This window comes from Seriola aureovittata, chromosome 9 (assembly GCF_021018895.1).
Source record: "Seriola aureovittata isolate HTS-2021-v1 ecotype China chromosome 9, ASM2101889v1, whole genome shotgun sequence".
Lineage (NCBI taxonomy): Eukaryota > Metazoa > Chordata > Actinopteri > Carangiformes > Carangidae > Seriola > Seriola aureovittata.
The window spans coordinates 22836402-22859937 of NC_079372.1; the positions used below are offsets into that span (position 1 = coordinate 22836402).

At 42.2% G+C, this 23536-nt stretch overlaps 2 protein-coding genes across 3 annotated transcripts; one reads left to right on the top strand and one right to left on the bottom strand.

The window, feature by feature from the left end:
* Positions 1-67: 67 nt before the first annotated feature.
* Positions 68-12522, top strand: LOC130174815 (solute carrier family 2, facilitated glucose transporter member 1-like). The gene is made up of 12 exons (XM_056385026.1): positions 68-361; positions 3959-4249; positions 4719-5020; positions 6107-6199; positions 6647-6807; positions 6905-7145; positions 9178-9340; positions 9661-9848; positions 9940-10044; positions 10126-10227; positions 10313-10516; positions 10626-12522. The coding sequence occupies exons 3-12, from the start codon at positions 5003-5005 to the stop codon at positions 10830-10832; spliced, it is 1482 nt and encodes a 493-aa protein (XP_056241001.1). The 5' UTR covers positions 68-361; positions 3959-4249; positions 4719-5002; the 3' UTR covers positions 10833-12522.
* A 3500-nt stretch (positions 12523-16022) lies between these two features.
* mthfr (methylenetetrahydrofolate reductase (NAD(P)H)) lies at positions 16023-22480 on the bottom strand. 2 transcript variants are annotated; one of them, XM_056383897.1, is made up of 12 exons: positions 22339-22480; positions 21400-21661; positions 20812-21050; positions 19689-19799; positions 19397-19590; positions 18748-18998; positions 18282-18416; positions 18011-18191; positions 17245-17427; positions 17067-17168; positions 16852-16971; positions 16023-16669 (listed from the first exon to the last, which is right to left on the bottom strand). In XM_056383897.1, the coding sequence occupies exons 2-12, from the start codon at positions 21645-21647 to the stop codon at positions 16448-16450; spliced, it is 1986 nt and encodes a 661-aa protein (XP_056239872.1). In that variant the 5' UTR covers positions 21648-21661; positions 22339-22480; the 3' UTR covers positions 16023-16447. The 2 variants fall into 2 exon arrangements, with proteins under 2 accessions (XP_056239872.1, XP_056239873.1); XM_056383898.1 differs by having other exon boundaries at positions 22327-22471.
* Between the last annotated feature and the right edge of the window lie 1056 nt (positions 22481-23536).

The window sequence follows — 23536 nt, forward strand, 5'->3', positions numbered from 1 at the left end:
AGGCACTCCTCTTCCTTTCCAAAAGAAAGAAAGACAGAAAACAGGTTAAGTGTGACTTTCTGTCAGGGGTCTGCTGATGGATTGCTGTGTTGGGAATTCACCGGGCGTCTATGGTCTGCTCAAACATACTGGGCCTCTCAAATTTTTTCCATGTTTCAACTCTATTCCCACTCACTACCTCCGAGTTATGGTAACAGTGGAAATATGGTGAGGTGATCAGCAGTGTTGCATAAGAGCCTGGCTGCTGGTGGTGGCTCTGCATCAGAAGTAAACTGGAAAAATCCAGCTCTGTTCGATCAATGTGGAAATGTTCCACAGGAAGGTAAATATATAAACCAGCGTTCCCCAAAAAGAATCTGAGGTGAGTCCTGTAGCTGAACGGAGCTGTTGTGAACCAACAGGTGGTCCGGCACACACACATTCCCACCATTAATTTGGTGTCGTTTCCACACAGGAAAACGTGTATGTGTGTGTGTGTGTGTGTATATAGAAATTCAGAGGCGCTTAGTTGTTCAGTGCAGGACATTAATGGAGTATTATTCTACCGCACTGTTGAGAAGTTGCAGTTTACCTCTGGTGATAAATCTAAACCAACGTTTCAAAACAGCCCATTACAAACCTATGGCAGCAGAAGTGGATTAAAGGCGTATTCCAGTAATTTAATATGTCACTTCCATAAAGTTGAAAGACTCACAAGGGACAGTGTAAAAAAGTATGGTCAAAATCAAAGAGACAGAGGTTGAAATATTCAGACTTTAGATACGGGTCAGTCTCCAAAAACCCGGGATCCTACATTTCCCATAATGCAAGTCACAAGGGTTTTTCATTAGACACATTCATTAGTTACTCCTAGTCTTTCAAACTCCACACCTTCAGTTTGTAAAACAGATTTTCTGTTAGAGGTCTGTTATCTCCAAGAACCAGCGGAGATAAAAATCCTGATGACTCCAGCAACACAGAAAACGCACCCCAATATTTGAGAGAACAGTGCCCTCTTCAGTAACCAGGTGGTAAAATTATGTATATACACTGTATGTATATATAGTCAAAAGTTAAGTAGAATTAAAAAAAAAATAATAATAATATCATGTGGCCCTAATCCTCTCCTGTAGGGCGGGAATACAGAAATCACACCAGAAATCAAAAAGCCACTGAATATTTACCCAGTGTCGGGTATCTGTCACCACAATTAAATGTATAAGAATTGAATAAAATCAAAAATAAACCCTAACCCTCTAAATACAGTCTCAAAAATTAGAAATAGATTTTTATCATGAATTTAAGTTTTTAGACGACACTGAATGTGTGATTGAGACATCTCTACTTTTCATTGTGCACTTTTTAAAGAAATGTTAATAAACATACCTATAAATCTATACAGTACATTGCAGTGCTGATTGTGGTCGTAATAATGATACATGATGTGACATGACAGAGCAGAACCGGTCCATGTATGTTCGCATGCTGATGGTGGTGTTTATCTCACGGCAGTACTGCAGCTAAGCCTCCCAGAGCTGTTCACAGAGGAACCGCCCCTCCCTCTACACCATCAGATAAGGACGCCCTGCGTCTGACAATTTCTGTTACTTCCCAAAACCGTCAAACCAACATTCACGTCCACTTCAGGCCCTGATTGGTCGGCTGTGTTGGAGGTGAAACAGGAGCCAGCGACTGAACTTCTCTCAGCTCGTTTTTCATTCTTTACACGAGTACTTCTGTTACTTTTCACGTGAACAGCTGAGGTCAACACTATAAATGTCTTCGTGGAGAGACCGAGAATGTGCCCTGTGAGCCTCATATTTAAATGATTTTGCGTCTTCCCTATGATGGCTGGCTTTTCACTTCGTCTTTCAGTGTAACTGTTCTCGCCAACTATTTAACGTTTGATGTCTGATGTCGTTGGATGAGTCGGTTCGTTTGGAGCGTTCTCATCTTGCAGGCTCACACGCAAATACAAAATATACTAAATTGTATTTAAAGTCATGGATAACTGTTGAACGACTATTGAAATGTTCAGGTTGTTCATGATTGTTTGTTCAGTTTCAGTACATCAGGTCACATGTCAGGCATGTTGGCATCAGTGAGACGTTCTCCACTGACTCTGCTGAGTGGATGTAAAAATAGCTGCTGTGCTCAGAGGATTAGTGAGAGAGAGCCTCTCACCTGGACCAACACGAGGGACACACACACACACACACACACACACACACACACACACACACACACACACACACACACACTGCTTTAGAACGTTTGTATAGTGATGCAGGATTGTGTCAGGGGCCTCTGTTCACATCTGTACGTAAATACAGCACTAGAGTGAAGAGTTAATACCAAACTGTGAAATGAATCAGGAATCTGTTATTCTCATTGTGTCAGCTGTTTTTCAGATTTCAGTCTCCTCCATCCTCCTTTTTTTAGCCTCTGTTTAGATTTTGGAAAATTAATTTTTTCTGAATTAGCTATTAGCAGTAAATTTTTGCCGAGTACCACTGGACATACTGACAGTTATCAGTGAGTTACTTTGATACCGAAGAAATCTTAAAAACCTGATGATTCTCAGGTAAAATCTGTAGCGTTAATGTCCCGTTAATCTGCTTATAATTAGGTGGGATTGCTGTTCTTCTCAGGTTCAAAAATTCTTTATTATTCCACTGTTTTTTGATTCGTGTCTCCTTCATACACAGAAAACGTTCAAACTTTCAGCTCAATTGGGACATTATTGGATGTATTCAGTTTTTTTTTATATATTTCATACTTTCCAAAGTATTCAGTGTTTTTCTGGCATTTCTCCCATTAAGATAAATGGATGAAATGTTCAAAATCTCCAGTTTTCCACAACTTTTCATGCGTTTTTCAACCCCTTCTACTCATTCATACTTTCAGCTAGAAACTCCATTCAAAACTCAAAATGTTCAAAACATTTTTAAAATCGCTGCACCTCCCACATTTTTGACACCACAAACAAATATTTCATATCAGTGCGTTCAGCAGAGTCTCCTCTCAGCAAATGTTACGCTTTAGGTGGTATGAGTTAATGTTCTAAGCCAGAGTTTAGAGGTGTGTCTCACCATCATCCCTCTTTTAACCAGGTGTACTTAAGCAGTTATCATCACCATAGAAACCATTAACTGCAGCTGGTCACACAAAACCGATTCAGATCAGCTGATTAGACTCGCACACACACATAAGCACACAGACGCACAGATATCTGATAACCACAAAGACACACACCCGCACAAACGTACAAGCTACCTGATACCAGCATACCAACAGCCCAGAGCACCAGTCATCCATTAAACGTTGTAGTTTAGCTCCAGATGTTCCTGAAACAATGAAGTTTAGCCTCCATGGAACTGACTGAAGTGACTCTTAGAGAAACTTTCAAACCCAGTCTCATTCAGCCTCTGTCTACACATTCTTACTTCCCTTAAAAGCACCATTCAAACTTTAAACAGGTCACAACCATGTGAACTTAATAATATATTTATCTATAATCTTCATACATTTTCCGTAATCTCAGTTCAAATTGTACATTTCAGGCCATTAATAAAGCAATGTTGTTTGAATTACACTGTAAAAACCAAACCATCCCCAATTTTTGTAAAGTCCACTGAAATGATCAGGACTGTTAAAATGACTTGTTCACTTGATAGAAACACTCATCCCTTGTGAGCTTCACATAATTGTTTTATGTTTATATATGTTTATTCTTTTTATTTACTTGAATTTATTTAGTAATTAGTATTTGATAATTACCAATTGACGACACATACATGGTGCACTTTGCTTACATTCAAACAGCTTGATGAACTTAAAAAAAAGAAATGTTGTAAAATATGCACCAAACATTTTTATGTTCATATGACAAGATAACTTTGAAAACATTTCATTAAATTTTAAGGTTGTTTGCAATGAAGAAATGGCTCTTTGTTTGTGTAACTTAAAATCTCTGCAGCAGCCTCAGCTGCCTTCCTCTTCCTGTAGGCCGTGTTCCTGCGTACATATAGTCCAAGAAGAGGCGGCGATTGAACAGAAGAGGGGAGTATCGCTGGAGCAAGGGGAGGACCAACAAGAGGGCCCGGGCTGCTGATTGTATGGAGGAGTAGGAGGAGGAGGAGGAGGAGGCGGCGGCAAACCAGGACAATGATGTTAAAGAACAGCCCTTTAACTTCATTGTCCACAGCCTACAGGAAGAGGACGTCCTTGTCCCCCTGTTCCAAGGACGAACTCTTTGCTGGATGGAGAGGTCAGTCAGCAACAGTTGGAGCAGCGGCCACCCCTTGTCTTTCTGGTGTTGAGAGAACCTGGAAGACACAAACACAGACTGTTGTAGACTTTTCAGCTTTCATTAAAGATAAATCACAGTACAGGTTATGACTGGCTATATATATGTGTATATATATATATATATGTGTGTGTGTGTGTGTGTGTATAAGAATAATGTAAAGATTAATAATCTCACAAAATTAATAAAACAATCTAATTTGATTCCCTGAATCTTTTCCTTTATTTCATGTTTTACAAATGGTTTTTGAGGCTGTAGCAATAAACAGTGCAGCAGTTGATGCTCTGTTTATTGGATAACGTAAAGATTTACAAGTGGTTCCTCTTCGTTTGTATTTCTATAGCTTCTTGTGCCATACTTAGTAGTTTTTATCAGTAACGCTGGGATTGTTCATCTGCTAATGTATTACTACTCTGTATTTTCTCCTCAGCCAATCAGCACAGAGATCCTCCCGCTCCTCCGGAGGCACGGCAGCTCATTAAGACCCACTTAGTGCTGACGTCACAAAGCTGCTTACTGCAGCAGGTGAATGGAGGGAGAATCTGAGAGAGAATCTGAGAGAGATTTGTATACACTGATGTTGGACTAAATAACAGGACAGACAGCATCATGACCACTTGTTTTTGTTGAAAGGACACATACTGATTTGAGGGATTACTAATGATCCGGATTCTGTGTCTGTCTGGAAGTTTGTGAGTGGACCAAGCAGCCGGTATGGAGGGCGACGGGAAGGTAAAGTGTGATCAGTGCACCACATGTTATAAAGTGACTGATTAGCCGAAGGAAAAATAAAGAGTGTGATAACAGGTGCTTCTCCAGTGTCTCAGGTTTTGTGTGGCAAGTAAAACAAACAGCAGCTTCTGAGACAAAACTCACCAACAACATCTGATACAGATCATAGCCAGGATAACGTTCCTCAGAGCGGTATGGTCACACTCACCATCACTGTCGGGCCTCAGTGGTGCCACTAATTGTTCCCAGCGTGTCCCAAGTCTACATCATACTACTATAACTCATTGTTGTACATGTCATTGTGAACGCTCTAGCAGAGTGTTTTTGCTCTTCTTTGTCAACAAACGAGACATCGACCACCTCTGTCGATTCAGACTCACTAAGACGAAGCAAATATATCATGTATTAGTGTTTTCAGAGACACTTGTGGTTGTGTGCTTCTGCCTGTGTGAACTGTGGGATGATTGTGTCCATCAACAGCAGGTTTAGACTGTGTTCTTAACCCCAGCCCCTTCACTGTCATTAAAGTATTTTAATCTAAAAGTATTACTACAAGTAAAAATCCTACATTTGAAAATGTACTTAAGTAAAGTAAAGTAATGTACTGAAGGTACTTATAATGCTTTATAACAATGTTAGCTTGTAGTTTGTAGGAGGAGCCAATTGTAGGTACTTTAGGTTCAGTTGTGTTATTTAATCTGTTGCAGTGCATCATATTTTCTAAACCTATCGTATGTTTTGGATGTTAAATTATAATTTTCAAAGTAAACAGTTCAATGTTTCCTCTGAGTGTAGTGAAAGCACTGTAAGATTTAAATATTTAAGTACCTTACAGTTGTACCTCAGTAAAGATACTTGATTGAAATGCTTAGTTAAATGTGTCCAGTGTGAACACATCACACACTTTAAACCTGCTGAGTGTGATTCATTGTGTCAGTGTTGCTAACTATAGCTGCACAGATGTGTTTGCACTCATCTACTTTGAACCTCTTGGCTTCTTCACTCTCAATCAGCAGCATGAATAATCTTTGATGGTTGTCTTGTTGAACGCAGACCTGTATCTGTGTTTCTCTGTTATAACAACAGGTGACGCCCCAGCTGATGATGGCTGTGGGGACAGCTGTGATTGGCTCTCTCCAGTTTGGCTACAACACAGGTGTCATCAATGCTCCTCAGAATGTGAGTATCGTCTTGTGAAAAACATAGAGGTGTTAAGAGTCATTATTGTTGTTATGACGCGCTCTACCAGGTGAGCCACTGAGGCAAGGAAAGAGACCCATAGTCTACAGTCATACTAGTAGCTCTGTGAGGCTCTACTGTGACCTAGTGGTGCACTGAGCTAATGGGTATAGACAGTTAAAACTTTGCTGCCGGTGCTGGAGGGAAAGTCAAAGGATCACCAAACCCAGCAGGACTGTAGCAAATGTCATGGAAATCCATCCAAGGGTAACGTAATGATGGTGCCGGAGGAAAAGTCAGAGGATCTCTGAAGTCAGTAGTTGTTAAAATATTTCACTCTGGACTAATGTGGTGACTGACTAACATGAAAACCTGAGACGAGCAAGTTGAATGTGTCTTTTATGCGTCTTACATGTTGAACCTACTGTGTGCTGTTTTGTGTTGTAGATTATTGAGAGCTTCTACAACGAGACGTGGAGCAGCAGGTTTTCAGAGCCCATCCCTCAGACCACTTTAACAGCTCTGTGGTCGCTCTCTGTGGCCATCTTCTCTGTGGGCGGGATGTTCGGCTCCTTCTCTGTCGGCCTCTTCGTCAACCAGTTCGGCAGGTGCGACTCTTCCGATCTCCAACATCATTATTAATCACACATTCTCTAAAAAAAAAAAAAGAAAAACCATTAATGAATATTCTTATCATCTCTTCAGGAAGAACTCCATGCTCATGGCCAACGTACTCGCCTTCATTGCTGCCGTGTTCATGGGCTTCTCCCAACTGGCTGCTTCCTATGAGATGCTCATCATTGGCCGGTTCATAGTGGGTCTCTACTCTGGTCTGTCCACTGGCTTTGTGCCCATGTATGTTGAAGAAATCTCACCCACGTCTCTCCGTGGAGCGTTAGGAACTCTGCATCAGCTCGGTGTCGTGATCGGCATTCTCATGGCACAGGTGAGATCCTCAACCCTTGAACCATGATCGTCCCCTTAGTTTCCCGTCTGGCTACAGAATGAATAAATAAACTCCTTATAGTGTGAAAGTATCAACATTTAAAAGTATTCAAACCCACAAAGTCAGATATTATGCCTGCTCCATTATTTCAAATGAATTTTTTTTCATTTCAGTTTCAATTCAATTTTATCTGTATAGCCTTAAATCATAACTTATACTATCTCAAAGCACTTTAAAGAGTCAGGTCAAGACCTTAAAATATTATAAAGAGGAACCAACAGCTCCTACAATGAGCAGCACTTGGTGACATTTGGGAGGAAAAACTCACTTGTAACAGGAAGAAACCTCCAAAATCTGCACTTCCTGTACAGATGTTTCACATTAAAAGTCTGACAGGGCGTAACACCTCTCTGTCCAGGTTGGCTTTTATTTGAAAGCTTGAGAGCTTTGTAGCTCAACAACAATCTTAATCACAACATAACGTGATTAAAGTATTAATGTGAGTAAGACGGAGTCACCATACTGTCACCATGTTGAAATGATGAAACTGTCAGTCATGTAAACACTTTAGTCCAACTGTTTTGAGTTTTTGTCCAACGTACCAACACACACACACACATCAGACCAACTGTTTGAAAACGTGTGTTGTGTTGGTAAAATGCTTCATTCTACGATAATAAGAAAAGAACAACAACATATATATATATAATATTTACATATGATTTATAAAATGAATTGGGTTCATTTTATTTGTATGGTCCACGCTGCCATTGTTTCTCTGGGATACAAACACATGTCCTGTGCATCAAGTAGATTCCTAAAAGCAACGCAGGCACAAAACATCTTAATTGGACTTAGGCCTTAGCCTGATTATTGGTCATAATTAGATTATTGTATCCACGTGAACTTATTGCACAACAGAGGTAATGTTTGTGATGATGTATCTGGCAGATGTTAAAACACTGTTGACCACAGGCTGTTGTGTTTACACCAGTCTGTGTAACAGTGGCACTTATGTTTCAAGTGTCAGAACATCATGTTTTATTAAAGTTAAATGAGTTAAGGGTAATGACAGGACTGGTGCCAGCCCCACCCCCACCCTGCATATTGTTTGTGAAGAGTCTGACATGAATCTGGATATGACTCAAAGTGTGCATTTTACAAACTGTAAGATAACATTATACCATGTTCTAAAAATACAACCCAGCATTTAGCCACACCTGAGTTTTTGTCTCAGGTGTAGGTTTAAAATTAGTTTAGCAATATACAAACCTTCACAGCGACTATTAAGTACAATTAAAATCATCAAAAAAGAAAATCTGCAAATGATGGAGCCATGAATGTAATATGTGAATGGTGAATCTCAAGCGACAGCCACCAGGATCCTCTGGAGCTTTGCAGAAGTGAGTGTAATGGAATATCCTGCATGAGATGAAGCACTGCTGCATCACGGCTACACAGACAAAGTCCTGACACAACCATGAAGTCGGATGGGATAACTCACTACTGAAGGGACATGGAGTCATAGCAGCCTGGTGGGACTGTGTTTATATTAAACAAGAAAAGGTGCACGAATGTGGTGGTTGTGTCTGTTCTCCGCTGGTTCACTGCTGTTATTATTGCTTCTGAACCGCGTCGGTTAATCACTGACTTTAAACGTGAAACTGTTTTATTCAGTGTTTTACTGGTTATAATCACCTGGTCTCTTTGTTTTGGAGGAGATGAGACCTGTGGATAATTCAGCTCCTGGTAAAAACCTCCAGAACGGCTGACACTGATTGCAGTGGTGTTGAGTACAACTTCCATGGTCCCATGCTACTTCGTGACATCACTCAACACTATATTGCTTTGATTGAGAGGCAGAAGTTACATACTTTGTCAAAAATGTCTGGAACTGACAAAAACCTGAACCCGGTCTAAAAGGATGTTCCTGTTTGGTTATGACTTGTGACAAATGTGATGCTCTGTGTGCTGTACAGTGTTATATGTGTGTGTGTATGTGTGTAAGCATTGTGTTGTGTGTGTTGTGTAGATCTTTGGGATTGAATCCCTCATGGGGAATGCCTCCCTGTGGCCCCTCCTGCTGGGTTTTACTTTCCTGCCAGCAGTGCTGCAGTGTATCCTGCTGCCCCTCTGCCCCGAAAGCCCCCGGTACCTCCTCATCAACTGCAACGAGGAGAGCAAAGCCCGCAGCAGTGAGACAGACACACACACACACACACACACACACACACACACACACACACACACACACACACACACACACACACACACACACATATCACAAAACACACAATAATAAACAACACAACTTTGGCAAGAGTTAAATTAGTTGTGATGTTTACTGTCCTAAAGGACCAACCTTACGCAGTGTACCGTTACCGTAGTGACCTGAACTGGCACCAACAGCTGCCAGAAAGGTTGATTAACGCCTGTTCTTTTGACCACACATCCTGTCCAGCACATCAGTGTGTGTTTCCCCGACACAGATGTCACATGAACTGCTCTCTTCCAGTCTTGGTGAAGCTGCGGGGAACTGACGACGTGAGTGAGGACATGCAGGAGATGAGGGAGGAGAGCCAGCAGATGAAGAGGGAGAAGAAAGTGACCATCGCCGAGCTGTTCCGCTCCCCCATGTACCGCCAGCCCATCTTTGTTGCCATCATGCTGCAGCTCTCGCAGCAGCTGTCTGGAATCAACGCTGTAAGAGGCCAGTTCTTAGTTCAGGTGTCTACAGAGTAATTCATATGCACACCAACGCCAACCGTTCCCTGTGTCATGTCATCGTCTTTAGGTGTTTTACTACTCAACTGGGATCTTTGAGCGAGCAGGCGTGTCGCAGCCTGTTTATGCAACCATTGGTGCAGGAGTGGTCAACACCGCCTTCACTGTGGTTTCTGTAAGTCACAAAAGAACCATTAAAAAGATGTTGGTAACATTTACCTTCATCTTGTCATGAGACACTTCCTGTCCTTTGCAGTTGTTTGTGGTGGAGCGAATGGGCAGAAGACCACTTCACCTCATTGGTTTGATGGGAATGGCAGTTTCAGCAATTTTTCTAACTGTTGCCATGGCGCTGTTGGTAAGTTTTCGAGATCACCTTTACTCCATCTGTTCAGCTTTTCAAATGAAGCGACTGAAAACATCTGTATTGTGCTGTTCCTCAGGACCAGCTCAAGTGGATGTCCTATGTCAGCATTGCAGCCATCTTCAGCTTTGTAGCATTTTTTGAAATTGGCCCTGGCCCCATTCCCTGGTTCATTGTGGCCGAGCTCTTCAGCCAGGGGCCCCGCCCTGCTGCCATTGCAGTTGCTGGTTTCTCCAATTGGTCTGCCAACTTCTTAGTAGGGATGTGCTTCCAGTATGTCGAGGTAAGACAGTTGCAGTCCACAAATGCCATTAACCCTCCTCACTGTTGAATATGCATGCTGTAGCTCGTGCCTATAATTTAAAATGAGTGACATTTTGCCTTTGACGCAGCAACTCTGTGGTCCGTACGTCTTCATCATCTTCACGGTCCTGCTGCTGGGCTTCTTCGTCTTCACCTACTTCAAGGTGCCAGAGACCAAGGGCCGAACCTTTGATGAGATTGCAGCAGGCTTCCGCCAGTCGTCTGGCCGCGGTTCTGACAAATACTCAGCCGCTGAGGAGTTCAGCACCCTCAGGGGGGATGACCCTGACCTCTGAAAGCTGCCGTACATGCACACATTCAAAGCTACCTGTTACACTTGGGGTACACTGCTAGAACGCTATCAAATTCAAATATCTTATAAACTAATGATATGCTCATGTTTACATAAGAGGTTCAGTCTTCAGACAGACGATGGATCGACGGACTGAGGACATCACTGTTAGTTACTCTGGGCTCTGTCTGCAGCTCAGGAAATCTGTTTTCAGCTCCTGCCATCTTGATGAAAGTGGTATCTCAGGCTTTAAACTGAAGTGAGTGATTAAATGGAGTGAGAGACAGGCTGTGATGCAGCAGAAAGAGCAGGATGGGTTTAGACTGTAAATATCAGTAAGTATCTTATTCAGAACCTCCCTGTGAACCTACAGCACATGATTTGAAACTCTCGTTTTCTATTTTGGTGTTCATAGGATCAGGTTTGAAGTGTTAGATGGACTGCTTAAATATTAGATCTTAACTTTCTGTTGGTCACAAGTTCATTTTGAAAAGTGAACCACAGTTTCACAAGAACAGCAGCAGATGGAAACTCTGTTAAACTGTTAGATTTTTGAGCCCATATTTGTGTGCTACAAAAAGACAATTGTGGTGGCACCAACGTGTGTGTGTGTGTGTGTGTGTGTGTGTGTGTGTGTGTGTGTGTGTGTGTGTGTGTGTGTGTGTGTGTGTGTGTGTGTGTGTGTGTGTGTGTGTGTGTGTGTGTGTGTGTGTGTGTGTGTGTGTGTGTGTGTGTGTGTGTGTGTGTGTGTGTGGTAATGTGTGTGTGAAGGTGAGCTCAGACTGAGCACAAAGTCTCCTTCCATTGTTGGTATGAATTTGACGGCTGAGGCTGACGTCCTCACAGATGTTGACGAGCTAGTCTTGGTTGTCGTTGCTTGGGTGTTCCAGGAAGTAGCTCATTAACCAACATTATGTGAAATTGTGCCAAGGAGCACGTCTTTTCTGTGTGTGTAGTCTTGGCGGCACTGAGCATACGAAGAGGGGTCCTAAAAACTGTAGCAATGATCTTCACCTGGTAGACTGGACTTCTTTACAGTAAATTACTGTGGAGCTCACAGACAAATTTCACACTCATTTATACAAAGTTAAAGGAAAAGTTAGACATTTTGGGGAATATGCACTTTCTATCAGGTGGAGAAACTTAGTTAAATAATGAAAATTTGATTAGCTAAGATTTAACCAAAACCCTGATGTTGTCTGAATGTAATCCAAAATGTTCTTATGGCCTGAACCTAAACACATGCAGAGCGCAGCATGTAAACTACCGTCTCCAGTGTGAGACACTAAACTAACAAAACAAACAGAATTTATAATTTAATTATATAATTTACTTAATTACTTAATTCACGTCAGTATTATATAATTTTCATCCAATTTATGTTTTTTTCTGGCGTGAATTATAATTGAATCCACAGGTCAAAGTCTTCTGCCTGAAGAGTAAGAAAGTCATACACTAATATCTTTAGCATCCCTTTTCCTCAGTTACATTTCTATATGTAGTGTATTTGTATTTTTAACATCCCTGTCATATTAGTGTACACGCAGAGGGCACAATATTTTATATGTGATAATTAACACAGAAATGCCGGATGACTTGAACAGAATGAATTAATGAATTGTGCTGTGATTTTTATGAAGTTGCTGTGTCCAACAGAACTGTACGGTGTTTTAGAAAATAAAAGTTAAATCCACTGTTCACTGGAATTTTTCCAATACATGTTAATAGTAATAGGTCAGTAAACACTATGACCAGGGTAGTTTGTTGCAGCTTTAATGGAGCTAATGATCAAGTGACTCAGTATTAGGCCACTGTAAAGATGAGAGACACCAAGTCAGATTACACGAATAAAAAATGTTGTTACAGTAATAATGTAATATCACAAGATAGTCATTATTCTGCAAGGATATTTGTAATATAGCTATGTTATGTCACATTTTAGAAGAAGTCAGAATATTGTATTATTGAAGTTGTGTTCTTAAAATCAAATTTCATTGTTACGATATTATAAGAATAACTTGTGTGTAGGAATACAATAGTTAAGCGGTTGAAAAAATGTTGTGCCAAAGGAAAGTGCTGTTTTCACGAGAAGATAAACCGCTGAAAATATTCCAGTATGAAGCGTACATTTCAACAGATATTAGATTGTTTCGCTGGGCGTTTTTAAAAGGGTCTAAAACAGGTTTTTTCTGCTGGCCCCCGTGCACAGCAACTGATAGCTCTGCTTGTGTGCAGGTGTCCCCTGCTGCCTCTCTTAGCAGGCAGCACGCTGGTCTGAATCTACTGCAGGTAATACACCGACTGTGCATGACTCATACAACCCAACTCCAAATAATCCGAACTGTTGTGACGACCCTGTCCCTTTAGGATTTCCTGCTTGAACCGTCTGGTGATGGACAACATGTATTGTATGTTTCTTTACAGTCTTACTTGTGTCCACTGGTTGGAGCCAGAGACGAGAGACGAGCACACATCATGTGTCTGTGTTGACCACACTCAAAATCTCATGTACATCAAATGATGACTGTCACTGAAGAGTTAAGGTGGGAACCCGGGGCTGAAGCACTTATGGCAGCTGCTTCATCTGTTTAACAATCCAGCCTTGAAAGGTGCAATCAGAGCATCTGAACTACAAAGTGACCATAGTCACTGACCCCAAGAGCCTCTTATATTTTCTTATAGCTTCAAATCGCCTGAATCTTGACACATTAATTACTTAATGTGAATTCCAGTTTTTGATGGACTGTTGAGGCCCATGGTGATCAGAGCTCGAGTGTGTCCAGTGACCAGTGACAGCTGTATCCAGATGTAACGCGTGCGTGCTCACTGACAACTGAATAAAAGGAACCATTGTCAATATTTTACCTCAAGGGGTGAATAGATAATAAATATTACAATATATCAGTCTTGACACAGATATCCAGAGAGAGGCAGCAGCTGTTCTGGTCACATGGTTAAGAGTTCCTCTGGAAACAGGGGTTAGAGGTCAGAGCTGAGGCTTCAGTCTGTACATTCCTGGCCAGAATTGAACTACATGCTTTTCATGGCACTGTTGAACTTTCACCTACTGTAAATCTAAAACAGTCTTAGTGATGCCTATATCACTATCAAAGATCAATTATCTATCTAAAAGTAAAATGATATGACAGCAGATATTGTTATATGTTCTCTCTGTTGAGGAAATGAGCAGCCCTGTTGCTGTGCATCTCATCACTCACCTTTTAGTGAAGAAAACCAATCCTAAGTGTTTACTATGACTCACTGGCAAACCACAGACACTGCCAACATCTGCAAGGTAGAACAACTTTGGCTGATGTAATATTACATGTGGAAGAGTAATGCTGACAGCTGCATCCTCCACAGTGACTCCACTGTGCATCAAACTGAAACCACTTAAGTTTCCCAGCAGAGCATGGATAGGTCATCTCCATGCACACACAGTCCTGTTTACTCCTGTTGGAGTCGTTTGTTTTTGATCCGGGACAACACTAACTCAACCACTGGACTTTGAACAAACATTTGTGGTTCCCTGAGGATGAATCCTGTTTACACTGGTGATCATACGATTGATCCTCTAGCGCCACCATGAGGTCGACACGGACCCACAAGGGTCATGTTCTTTTATTCAAAATGGTGACTTTCCCTGAAAGGCAACAACCAGTAGTGGACAAACTAAAATTTGGAGCTATTGTTTTTAGTGAAATCTCTCAAAAACTGTTTTGTCTTGAAAGTTGGTTTCACTTTTCGCCGAGCGCCATCATCATGTAAAACTTTTGTTTGTCCAATACTGATTTTTGACCTGCAATGACTAAAATCACAGGTAGAGACACGGCACCGTGCCAACACCGGAGAAATGATCCGTTCATTAACATAACTCTAGCACAATAGACAGAAGTGGATGTTGGACAAGTGTATTCAACATATGGCTTTTAAATTAACTCAAATTGCATCACATTTTCCTATTTCACAGAAATATATAAACCCCAGTGAGAGGTGGTCAGTGGTGATTATATATCTTTTCAGAATAGAAGCCATAATTCAACCAGATTTCATGTCTTTGTCTCTGCAATAAGTTGTGATGCAGATATTTTGATTACATTGCTTATCTCAGGTCAGTCCTGCGATGCTGTCAGGAAGGTTGCTGTGCCCCGCCGCCTCGGCACATTTCCATCCGAGGTGTAGGTCTATGAGGCGGAGATGACTGTTGATGGTCTGACTGATGTAAGTGACCCGGTCAAAATCCTCAGGTCAGAGTAAAGTAAGTGCGTTACATCAGCTCACACCACTTCTCTGCACGGTGATGATTTGTACTTTCATTTGTTGATGGTCAGTTACTCAATATTGTGGAAAATCTCCAACATGTCATCTGCTCTACGGCCTTTGGACCCATGGTTATGTGGTGGTGCTGTCATTCTGAAACCTAATGAAGCCACTGAATGTCTTGCAGCAATACTCCACATCAGAGGTGGGAGTGAGTCACAAGCAAGTCTTAACCTTCAGGTCCCAAGTTACTGTGGTGACAAGCAAGTCAAGTTAAATAAAATCCCGATGATCAGCTCCAGTTTCCACGTTTAAAAAGACAGGATCCAGGAATCCCAGATGGAATCACTTTCTGTCTGGGATGTTGGTCGGATCGTTTGGCCTTTAGCGGAGGTATGAGTGCCAGTCTTGTTATTACTACTACTATACATCTCTATGTGGAACCTGCATTGTGCTTAATCCTCTTTCCTCCTGCAATCAATGTCAGTATTTTCAGCGCCCATTGCACTAAAAATCACCCAATCATGTTTGGAAAACAAAATGTAACTTGCAAAATGTTTTAAAAAAAAAAAAAGAAAGAAAGAAAAGTCAGGTACTTTCGAGTCATCAGTGTCACGTCTAAGCTCTGACTCCGCCCCCGACTCCCAGCTGATCCCAAAATGGGCGAAAAGGTCACGAAGGAGGGAAATTAGCTATAGAGAGTCCCCCACCTCTGATCCACATGAATTAGAAAAATATATAAATGAGCTGCTCAGTAACATACACTGAGCAGGTTACTTATAGTACAGTACTGAACAGCAGAGCAAACAAATGACACATTTAAAACATATAAATGTCATTAGCATCCGTTTGTCTGACTCTTATGTTTATAGCATCAAAATGAGATTAAATGGGACGTTGACTCTCACACCTGAATCAGGTTTTCACCCAGAACAGTACATATCTTTAAAAAAATTTATTCAAATACACAAATTGATTTATTTTCCTCTGAAAATAAAACATTTACTGAAAAACACTTTAAAAGGCACACAGCATGTTCACAATTCATTATGTGGGAGTTTAGTTTCTCGTGTAGTTTTTCTGTCCATAAGAAACTCTGGGTCTGAGTGGAGTTTATTAGCTGAGGGAACTGCAGAGGATAAAGCTACAGATGGTCCTGATCCTCTTGTACAGTTTCATTTTCCACCAGATTTTCCATTAACTCAAATGTTAAAAAAAAAACATTTATAAAAAGTCTTTAGAAAACACTGCGAAATACACTTCTTACTCTAATAGCAGCTTCCATAGATGATGCATAAAATATTGACAGTTCCTTAGTGTTACTTTCCTTAAAAAAAAACCTGTTTGAAATGCTGGACTTTATTCTGACACTGTTAGGTCACTGAGCGTCTCTGGAGGAGCATCGAGCAGCTCAAACATGTCGTCAATCACCTGCCACAGACAGTTCTCCAGAGGAAAGTCATTGTCCACCAGGTTGACCAGGAAGTAGTTGTCGTGGATATACTTGATTATCATCCGTGAAGGAGACTCGTCTTCATAGAGTTTGGCCCACTGCTCGATCCACAAGGCAAAGGCCTCGTCCTGAGAACAACATGGGGACAGTCAGAAGAGATCCACCAGTCAAACTGCTGGTGTCAAATAAAATGTACTTCATGACGTCAATCACATGCCCCTGTTTATTAGTCAAGGTGCCAGTTCTGCCCAGGAGATTTAACCCATCACTCCTATCTACATCCGAATCGGCAGGACGATCTCCATCTTACCTTCCAGTACATGAAGCTGACCGGGTCCACTACAGTGGGCTGAACGATCTCCCTGCCAGGGAAGATCCCCCACGTCACAGCGTTAGGTTGCAGTTCAGGGGCATTGGTCAAGTTACGGCCCTGCACACAAAGTGTTCAGGATGACATGATGTTGACCCACAAACAAACACACAAAGCACACAAACACAGACTGATAGCTCCCTGTTCAAACTTACATGCACATTAACAATATGGTAGTTGACACGGGGCTCGTACTTCTTCAGTACTTTGAGGAGAGCGTTGACGTTTTCACTGGAGGTGAAGAACTCCAGGTAGGCCTGTTGAATTTACAACAAGAGGATTATGAGACAAACCCCATCCGAACACGCAAACAAAACCAACAGTGTTGACTACCTTCTGGAAGACGTAGCCTCCTGCGGGTCCCCAGCCCACTACAGGGTCTGCGGAGGGTTTCCCATTGATGCTGGGCTGGGAGTTGATGGTGAGGACGCCTCGTCTGTTCACCTTCTCCAGCTCATCCTTCAGCAGGTTGGTCTCTGGGGCCAGAGGCTCATCGTTCCATGGCAAACACATCACCTGGCACAAGAAGAAGAAACCTGGTGTTTTATATTTCAATGGCTAACTGTTTCCCCCTCCTTCCAGTCTTCATGCTAAGCTAGGCTAACCATGTCCTGACTCCAGGGGCCTCATTTAGAAAACAGTACATACTAAAAGTGTCTGTGCGCACGAAGGCCACAAACAATATACAGCAAAAAGTAATCAGACTGCAAACACACGCCTCCACTCAGTTTCCCCTTTTTAAATCTTAATCAAATTGAAAACGTGCACACTTTGGCAAACCTCATGCTCCGCCCAGAACACTCCTACAATTAACCATAAATAGTCAAATAAAATGAATTGATTGTGTAAATCAGCGGCGACACCCAGCTCCATGCTCCACACTAAGACATGAGACTGAGATCCATGTGAACATCTCATTCTCATACATAAGGAAATCTATAGTTCGTATTTTATCGGTAAGTAATGGTGATGTTGTGACTACATTACGAGGCATTACAGGACACTAGATGTTGTAACGTCTGACTCGTAAACATGACCTTTGTAAAAGTTCTGTGCTGTGAAAAGTCAGATTCAGAGACACTCCTCTTCCTCCCTCTACCTTGTGTCCACTGCGGTTCGGCTGGGCTGTGATGTAGCAGGTGAAGACCTCGAACACACTCTCCTCATTCATCAGCTCCTCCCCCCACATCTGCAGCAGAGCATCTTTGGAGGACTTGCTCTTCAAGTAGAACAGGTAGTAGTCGTTTAACTCACCAAAAGCTGGAGATGAGGAGTTTCCCCTGAAGACATTGACATCATCACTCAGTCATTTAATAGTAGGCTTCACCATTTTACACAATTCTCATAGCTCTATTAGTAATGGAGCTTGCCATCGGCCGTTGGGGAAATCATCCCAGTCCTGGGTTCTGTAGATGTAACTCTTGGGTCTGGAGGCCCAGAAGATCGGTCGAACGTCTTCTACCTTTCGTTTGGGATGGGCACTGACGGCCCAGGGAAGAGGCCGCCTGGCAGGAAAAAAGAAAATCCGTATTTTCACACAGCCAGACAGACAAAGGGCAGGGACCTTCTCCACTAAACCAGTTCAACCTGCTCGGGCTCTCTTTGGCCCTGTTCAGACCTGCTATCACAAGTGGACTGCTCTAAGTTCAGATGAGAACACACACGAGACGCATTGAGGACGTATTATCAATCCGATTACTCAGACCACATTCAGAGGAGGTGCAGATGTGAACGAGAGACTGTTGACTGAGAGAAACTATTTATTTCCTAAAACTCCACGACTGCTTCTGACTTTTGCTATAATTGTGCTGCGAGCAGGCGGAGGCGGTAACTGACCTGGGATCTTCTGTCCACAGCCCCAGCTGTCGGAGCACCTCCATGGTGGCCACCTCTCGGTTCAGTGTGTAGAAGTGGAGGCCTGGTACCTTCCCGCTGTCCAGCAGCACACGGCACATCTCCACCGCCTGCTGGATTCCATAGTTACGGATAGCAGCATCGTTGTCTTTGATAGGCTCAATGACTCTGGTGATCTCCTCTGGTACCTCCAGCTTTGACAACTTGACGAGCTGACGCAGGGACTGGTAACCCTGGAAAGAAACAGGTTCAAGTCCAGCTTTATCCTGAATTATCTGTTTGACATCACTTCATCATTTTATTCTGTCAGACACTGGTGTTAAATTGTGTCATAATTACTGCATGAGTTATGGCCAAAAATGTGTTTTGTGAGGTCAGAGTGACTTTTGACCTTTGACCAACAAATTCTAATAAGTTCATCCTTGAGTCCAAATGAATGTTTGTAACAAATGTGAATAATATTTTCTCAAGAATGATCCTGTCTGTCGCTGGCATGGAGGAAAACAATGATCCTACTGTTTTTAAGTTGTAGGATTGCGTGAACATCAACCTGTGATTTCTGCATCATGATGATGATGATGATGATGATGATGATGATGACAGTATCCCGGTTCCTGGAGCACCGACTTACCTGAATGGGGAAGATTCCTGGTAGGATGGGACACGTGATACCTATCGCCCTGCAGTCATCCAGAAACTTGAGGAAAGTGTCCGCCCTGAAGAACAGCTGTGTGATGACAAAGTCTGCTCCAGCATCGACCTTATCTTTTAGGTGTCTCAGATCCTGCTCATAGCTCTCTGCCTCAGGGTGACCTGTGGGGTAGCCTGAATAGACCAGCGCATTTAAATCACTGAACACCACAACATTACAAGTAAAACTCCACTTAAACTGTCTGCTACTGATCTGGAGGCTGAAAACATACCAGCTACGCAGATGTCAAAGTAGTCATCAAACTCAGATCGGATATGTTTAACAAGGTCGATGGCGTAGTTGAAGCCTCCCTCCTCTTCCTCCCAGTCTACCCCCACTGGGTCTGCAGAGACATCACAATACCACAGTTCAGCTGGCAGCCAGATGTTATGAGGATTTCTACAACTACAGAAATCCAGAGTGATGTGGAATCACTCACGACACCTGAGACTGAGCACTTTGATTAGTTCAGCTGTCAAAATACACAAACAGAGTAAAACTGAAAAGTGCATTAAAGAAATCAAAGAACAGCCAATAGATTCAACTCATGAAATCATTTGTAAAATTATTGTACTTAAACTTTATATTTTACCTATCTCAAAATATCAACACTTTAATCTCATAACATTTATTCTCGAAATCTCATTTCCTCCCCTGAAAAGGTAGAACTACCGGTCAGAAACAGAACTGCAGTTAAAAAACAAAAGTTTGTGTTGGTCTCTTTAAGCAACATTTTGCAGGTAAATCACACCAAGTGACTAACATGAAAAACACAAGAACAACACACATTACCAGGACATGTACATACTGTACCTCCATCATATGTGCTGCCTTTCAGTAGCAGGTTTCTACTTCACACACTCCAGACAAAGCTACTGTTCCTGTCCGGTTGACTGAGGAACTATTCTGTCATGACTGAAAAACTATGGAGCAAACAATTCCCTGTTCCCTCTAATTAAGAATGTAAACAAATGTCACTATTAGTATCAGAAATGCCTCAGATTTGGCCTAAAACATGGTATCAGGTATTGGCGAGTACACAAGTACACAAACAACCGTTAGTGATACCACATAATCTATTAATAAACTTCACAGTTGCACACTCAGTGAAAAACCTTGTAAAACAGCAGTTTTCCTGAAAATCAATTCTTCTTCACTGCTGTAAACAGGAAGTTACGCTGTGCAGCCACTCACAACTACAGTTTTGAAGAACTGACTTCCGGTAAATAGCGTAATATTAGCCGTTTACAGCCGTTACATTTGGTACAATGGTATCAGATCAGTACTCTTTATTGGCCGATACAAGTTCAGAATCGGGAAGGAAAATATGGCATGGGAACACCTCAGTCTCCTACCTCCTCTGAGCGCCATAATGTTCTTGAGGCCCAGGTGCTTTGCCTTGGCCAGGTAGCCAGTAATCTTGTCTTTGGTCTGGTTGCAGCAGGTCAGGTGGAGGATGCTCTCGAGGCCACAATAGTTGACCGCTGTGCTGGCAATCATCATAGATGAGGTTTCCTTGTCTGAGCCCGGGTCCCCTGCTGGGTGCCAGGTAATGTCGATGAACAGGGGCCCTCCGGAGCCCATGCGGTCAAATCTGCAGAACAGTGACATGCACAAAAGAAATGGTCAGACTGCTGTTTGGTTACAATACAGACGATTCCTGAGTGGTTAGTGACACCGTTGATCTCAGTACTTTTAGTCAGCTTCTTTTCTATAAGTTCAGCTTAATGAAAATGGGTTACTGTAACACTAGAGCAAACCAATCACTCTGAAGTTTTGCTGCAGGGATTACAAAAAGCCTCTTGGAGCTACTGGTTTACCATTCCTGGACCACTTTTCTTTCTTTAACCCTGTCCTTGTGTCCCACTTTAGTACAGGCATTGTTGATTCCACACACATCATATTTCCTGTATAAAGTTCAGGCCCGGTTTGATTTCACATGCCTTGAGATGAGATTGACAGCTCCACTGGCTGTGCGGGGAGGAAAGAACTCCAGCGAGAACCAGCGGTCTCCAGACTCCATCCTCCTCCGCATCTTGTCCCGCAGCCTGTCTGACCGGTCTGCATCCAGCACCGGCGTGGAACACCGGGAACTCTCCTTGGAGCTCTCCCCGCCACTGTTACTGGCCCCACTGGAGTCGCTCTTGCAGGACTGCCAATTACCTTCCCCTCGCTGCACCTGGTTCACCATGATGGTAAATTACACTGAGAAGAGAAGGAGACACAAAACAGATCAATCTGACTCTGCCCTGTCAGTGTTTGGAGATATCCAGCTGTACTTTGACAGCAACGGGAGCAGACATTAAAACACACCCTACACAAAATTTGGTCTTTTATTGTTTCTTTTTTTGATAATGTACAACCTCACAGATTATGAATAAACAATATACAGTTGGTTCAAATTAAAGTTACATGTTTAAAGTTCAACAGAAAACCACAAAAGCAAAAATAAAGTGGCTGATTTGTGATAAAGTTATGTCCCAAACACAGAAGCCCCTTTTACACACAGATTGCGCTATATTACCGTTGGGAAAAACCTGTCTTTACTCTGCCTTTGCTTGTTTACACTGAACCAAACAAGCCGGCACATTGCCGATTTAAAAGCTGAACAATGAAGCCCCGCCCCCTGTTCGTCCCTATTACACAAAACAAGGAGACGGAATAAAGCCGCAACATTCTCGCATTTAACAGGCAGTGTAAAAGGGACCAGAGAGACATCCCGGTGTCCCCGTCTCTGTTGGCTGAGTGCAGTTAGCTACGTGCGCTCGAGCGATGTTAGCCCGTTAAACGAAAGGAAAAACACAGTTAGCTCCCAACACAACGACATAAAATAAACCCAGGTACATGCAGCGGGAAAACAAAGCACACACCGCTTCTCCCACCTGCTCCGGTCGGTTCTCCTCGTGCTGCAGGTATCCCAGACTACGTCCATCCAAGACTACACATCAACTGCCACAACGTGGGAAACTTTGGGGGAAGGAAAAAGGCCCCGCGATTCAGGGAAGTTAGTTTCAAATTCGACAGTTAAGGGAAACTTTAAAGGGAAGTTTAGCTTAAGGTGCTGAGCTCCTCTCTTTGAAAAAAAGTGACATTTAAGGTAAAACTTTAACGCTGTCTGACATCCACTCTCGGATTTGAGAAATTTTTGTTTTTATATGTGAAAATAAAATAAAATAAAGCACAGAAAGTCTGTTCATGGATATCAGTGCTGTTGGTATCTCTGACAGCATCACACCTAGGATGCGTTTGACCCTGTCAGAAGACACCATGGTCACAGGTGTGGAGGAAGTCTGACAGGTATTTAATAGTCCTGTTTAGCTGGATGTCATCATCAAAATGCAAGAACCACTGCTCCTCAAGAATAAAATGTGGCTGCTTCTCACCAGAGGCAGAGGCATGAGGAGTGAAGTATGTTCTTACATTTCCACAAATGCATTAAAGGTTAAACAAATCTGAAACTGTGTCTGTAAGAGTCTCTGGCCTCTCTGGGATGATAAAGTCCAGGTTTGACAATTCTAGGAGTAGTGGTTTTTAATCTGGACCTGGTGTGGTGTGGTCTGGATGAAATGTCCCTTTTTGTATTTTCACAAATAAAATAAAAGCTTTGCAAGTATGGACGAGGATTTCAGACAGTCTTAAAGCTTTACCTTATATGTCTAACACGTGTTCACAACAGGTGCAAAAAAAACTGTGTGAAGTAAGTTTCCCTGAACTTTCGCCTTAATTTTCGAATAGGAAGCTGACTTCAGCGTCGCGGTGGGCGTCAGCGATGAGGTGCTGCATTCAAGTCATATCGGGAACCCGACAGTTTAGACACAACAGAACAGAGCAGCGGGTAGTTCAATCCTCATGTGGGTTTCTTAAGGAGTTGTAAAGCTGATTTTTATTTTGACCCTGAATCAGAACTTCTAATGAACTTTTTACGATTTCACAAATAAAATTGAGTTGTTAATTTTGTTGAATTTAGTTGACATTCATACACAGTCTTGTCAGAGGTCATAATAAATGTTAAATGCTAACAGCAAACAAATGTTTATTATCTGAAAATTGAAAGTGAACAATAGAGTAATAGACTAATAG

Excerpts from the sequence above, each read along its gene's own strand:
- LOC130174815 (XM_056385026.1), top strand. Across the intron at positions 6,200-6,646 it reads TCATCAATGCTCCTCAGAAT|ATTATTGAGAGCTTCTACAA; the intron begins GTGAGTATCGTC and ends TTTGTGTTGTAG. Across the intron at positions 10,517-10,625 it reads TGTGCTTCCAGTATGTCGAG|CAACTCTGTGGTCCGTACGT; the intron begins GTAAGACAGTTG and ends CCTTTGACGCAG.
- mthfr (XM_056383897.1), bottom strand. The coding sequence starts at position 21,647 with ATGGTGAACCAGGTGCAGCGAGGGGAAGGTAATTGGCAGTCCTGCAAG. Across the intron at positions 21,051-21,399 it reads GCTGTCAATCTCATCTCAAG|ATTTGACCGCATGGGCTCCG; the intron begins GCATGTGAAATC and ends ACTGTTCTGCAG. Across the intron at positions 17,428-18,010 it reads CGAACCGCAGTGGACACAAG|GTGATGTGTTTGCCATGGAA; the intron begins GTAGAGGGAGGA and ends TTCTTGTGCCAG.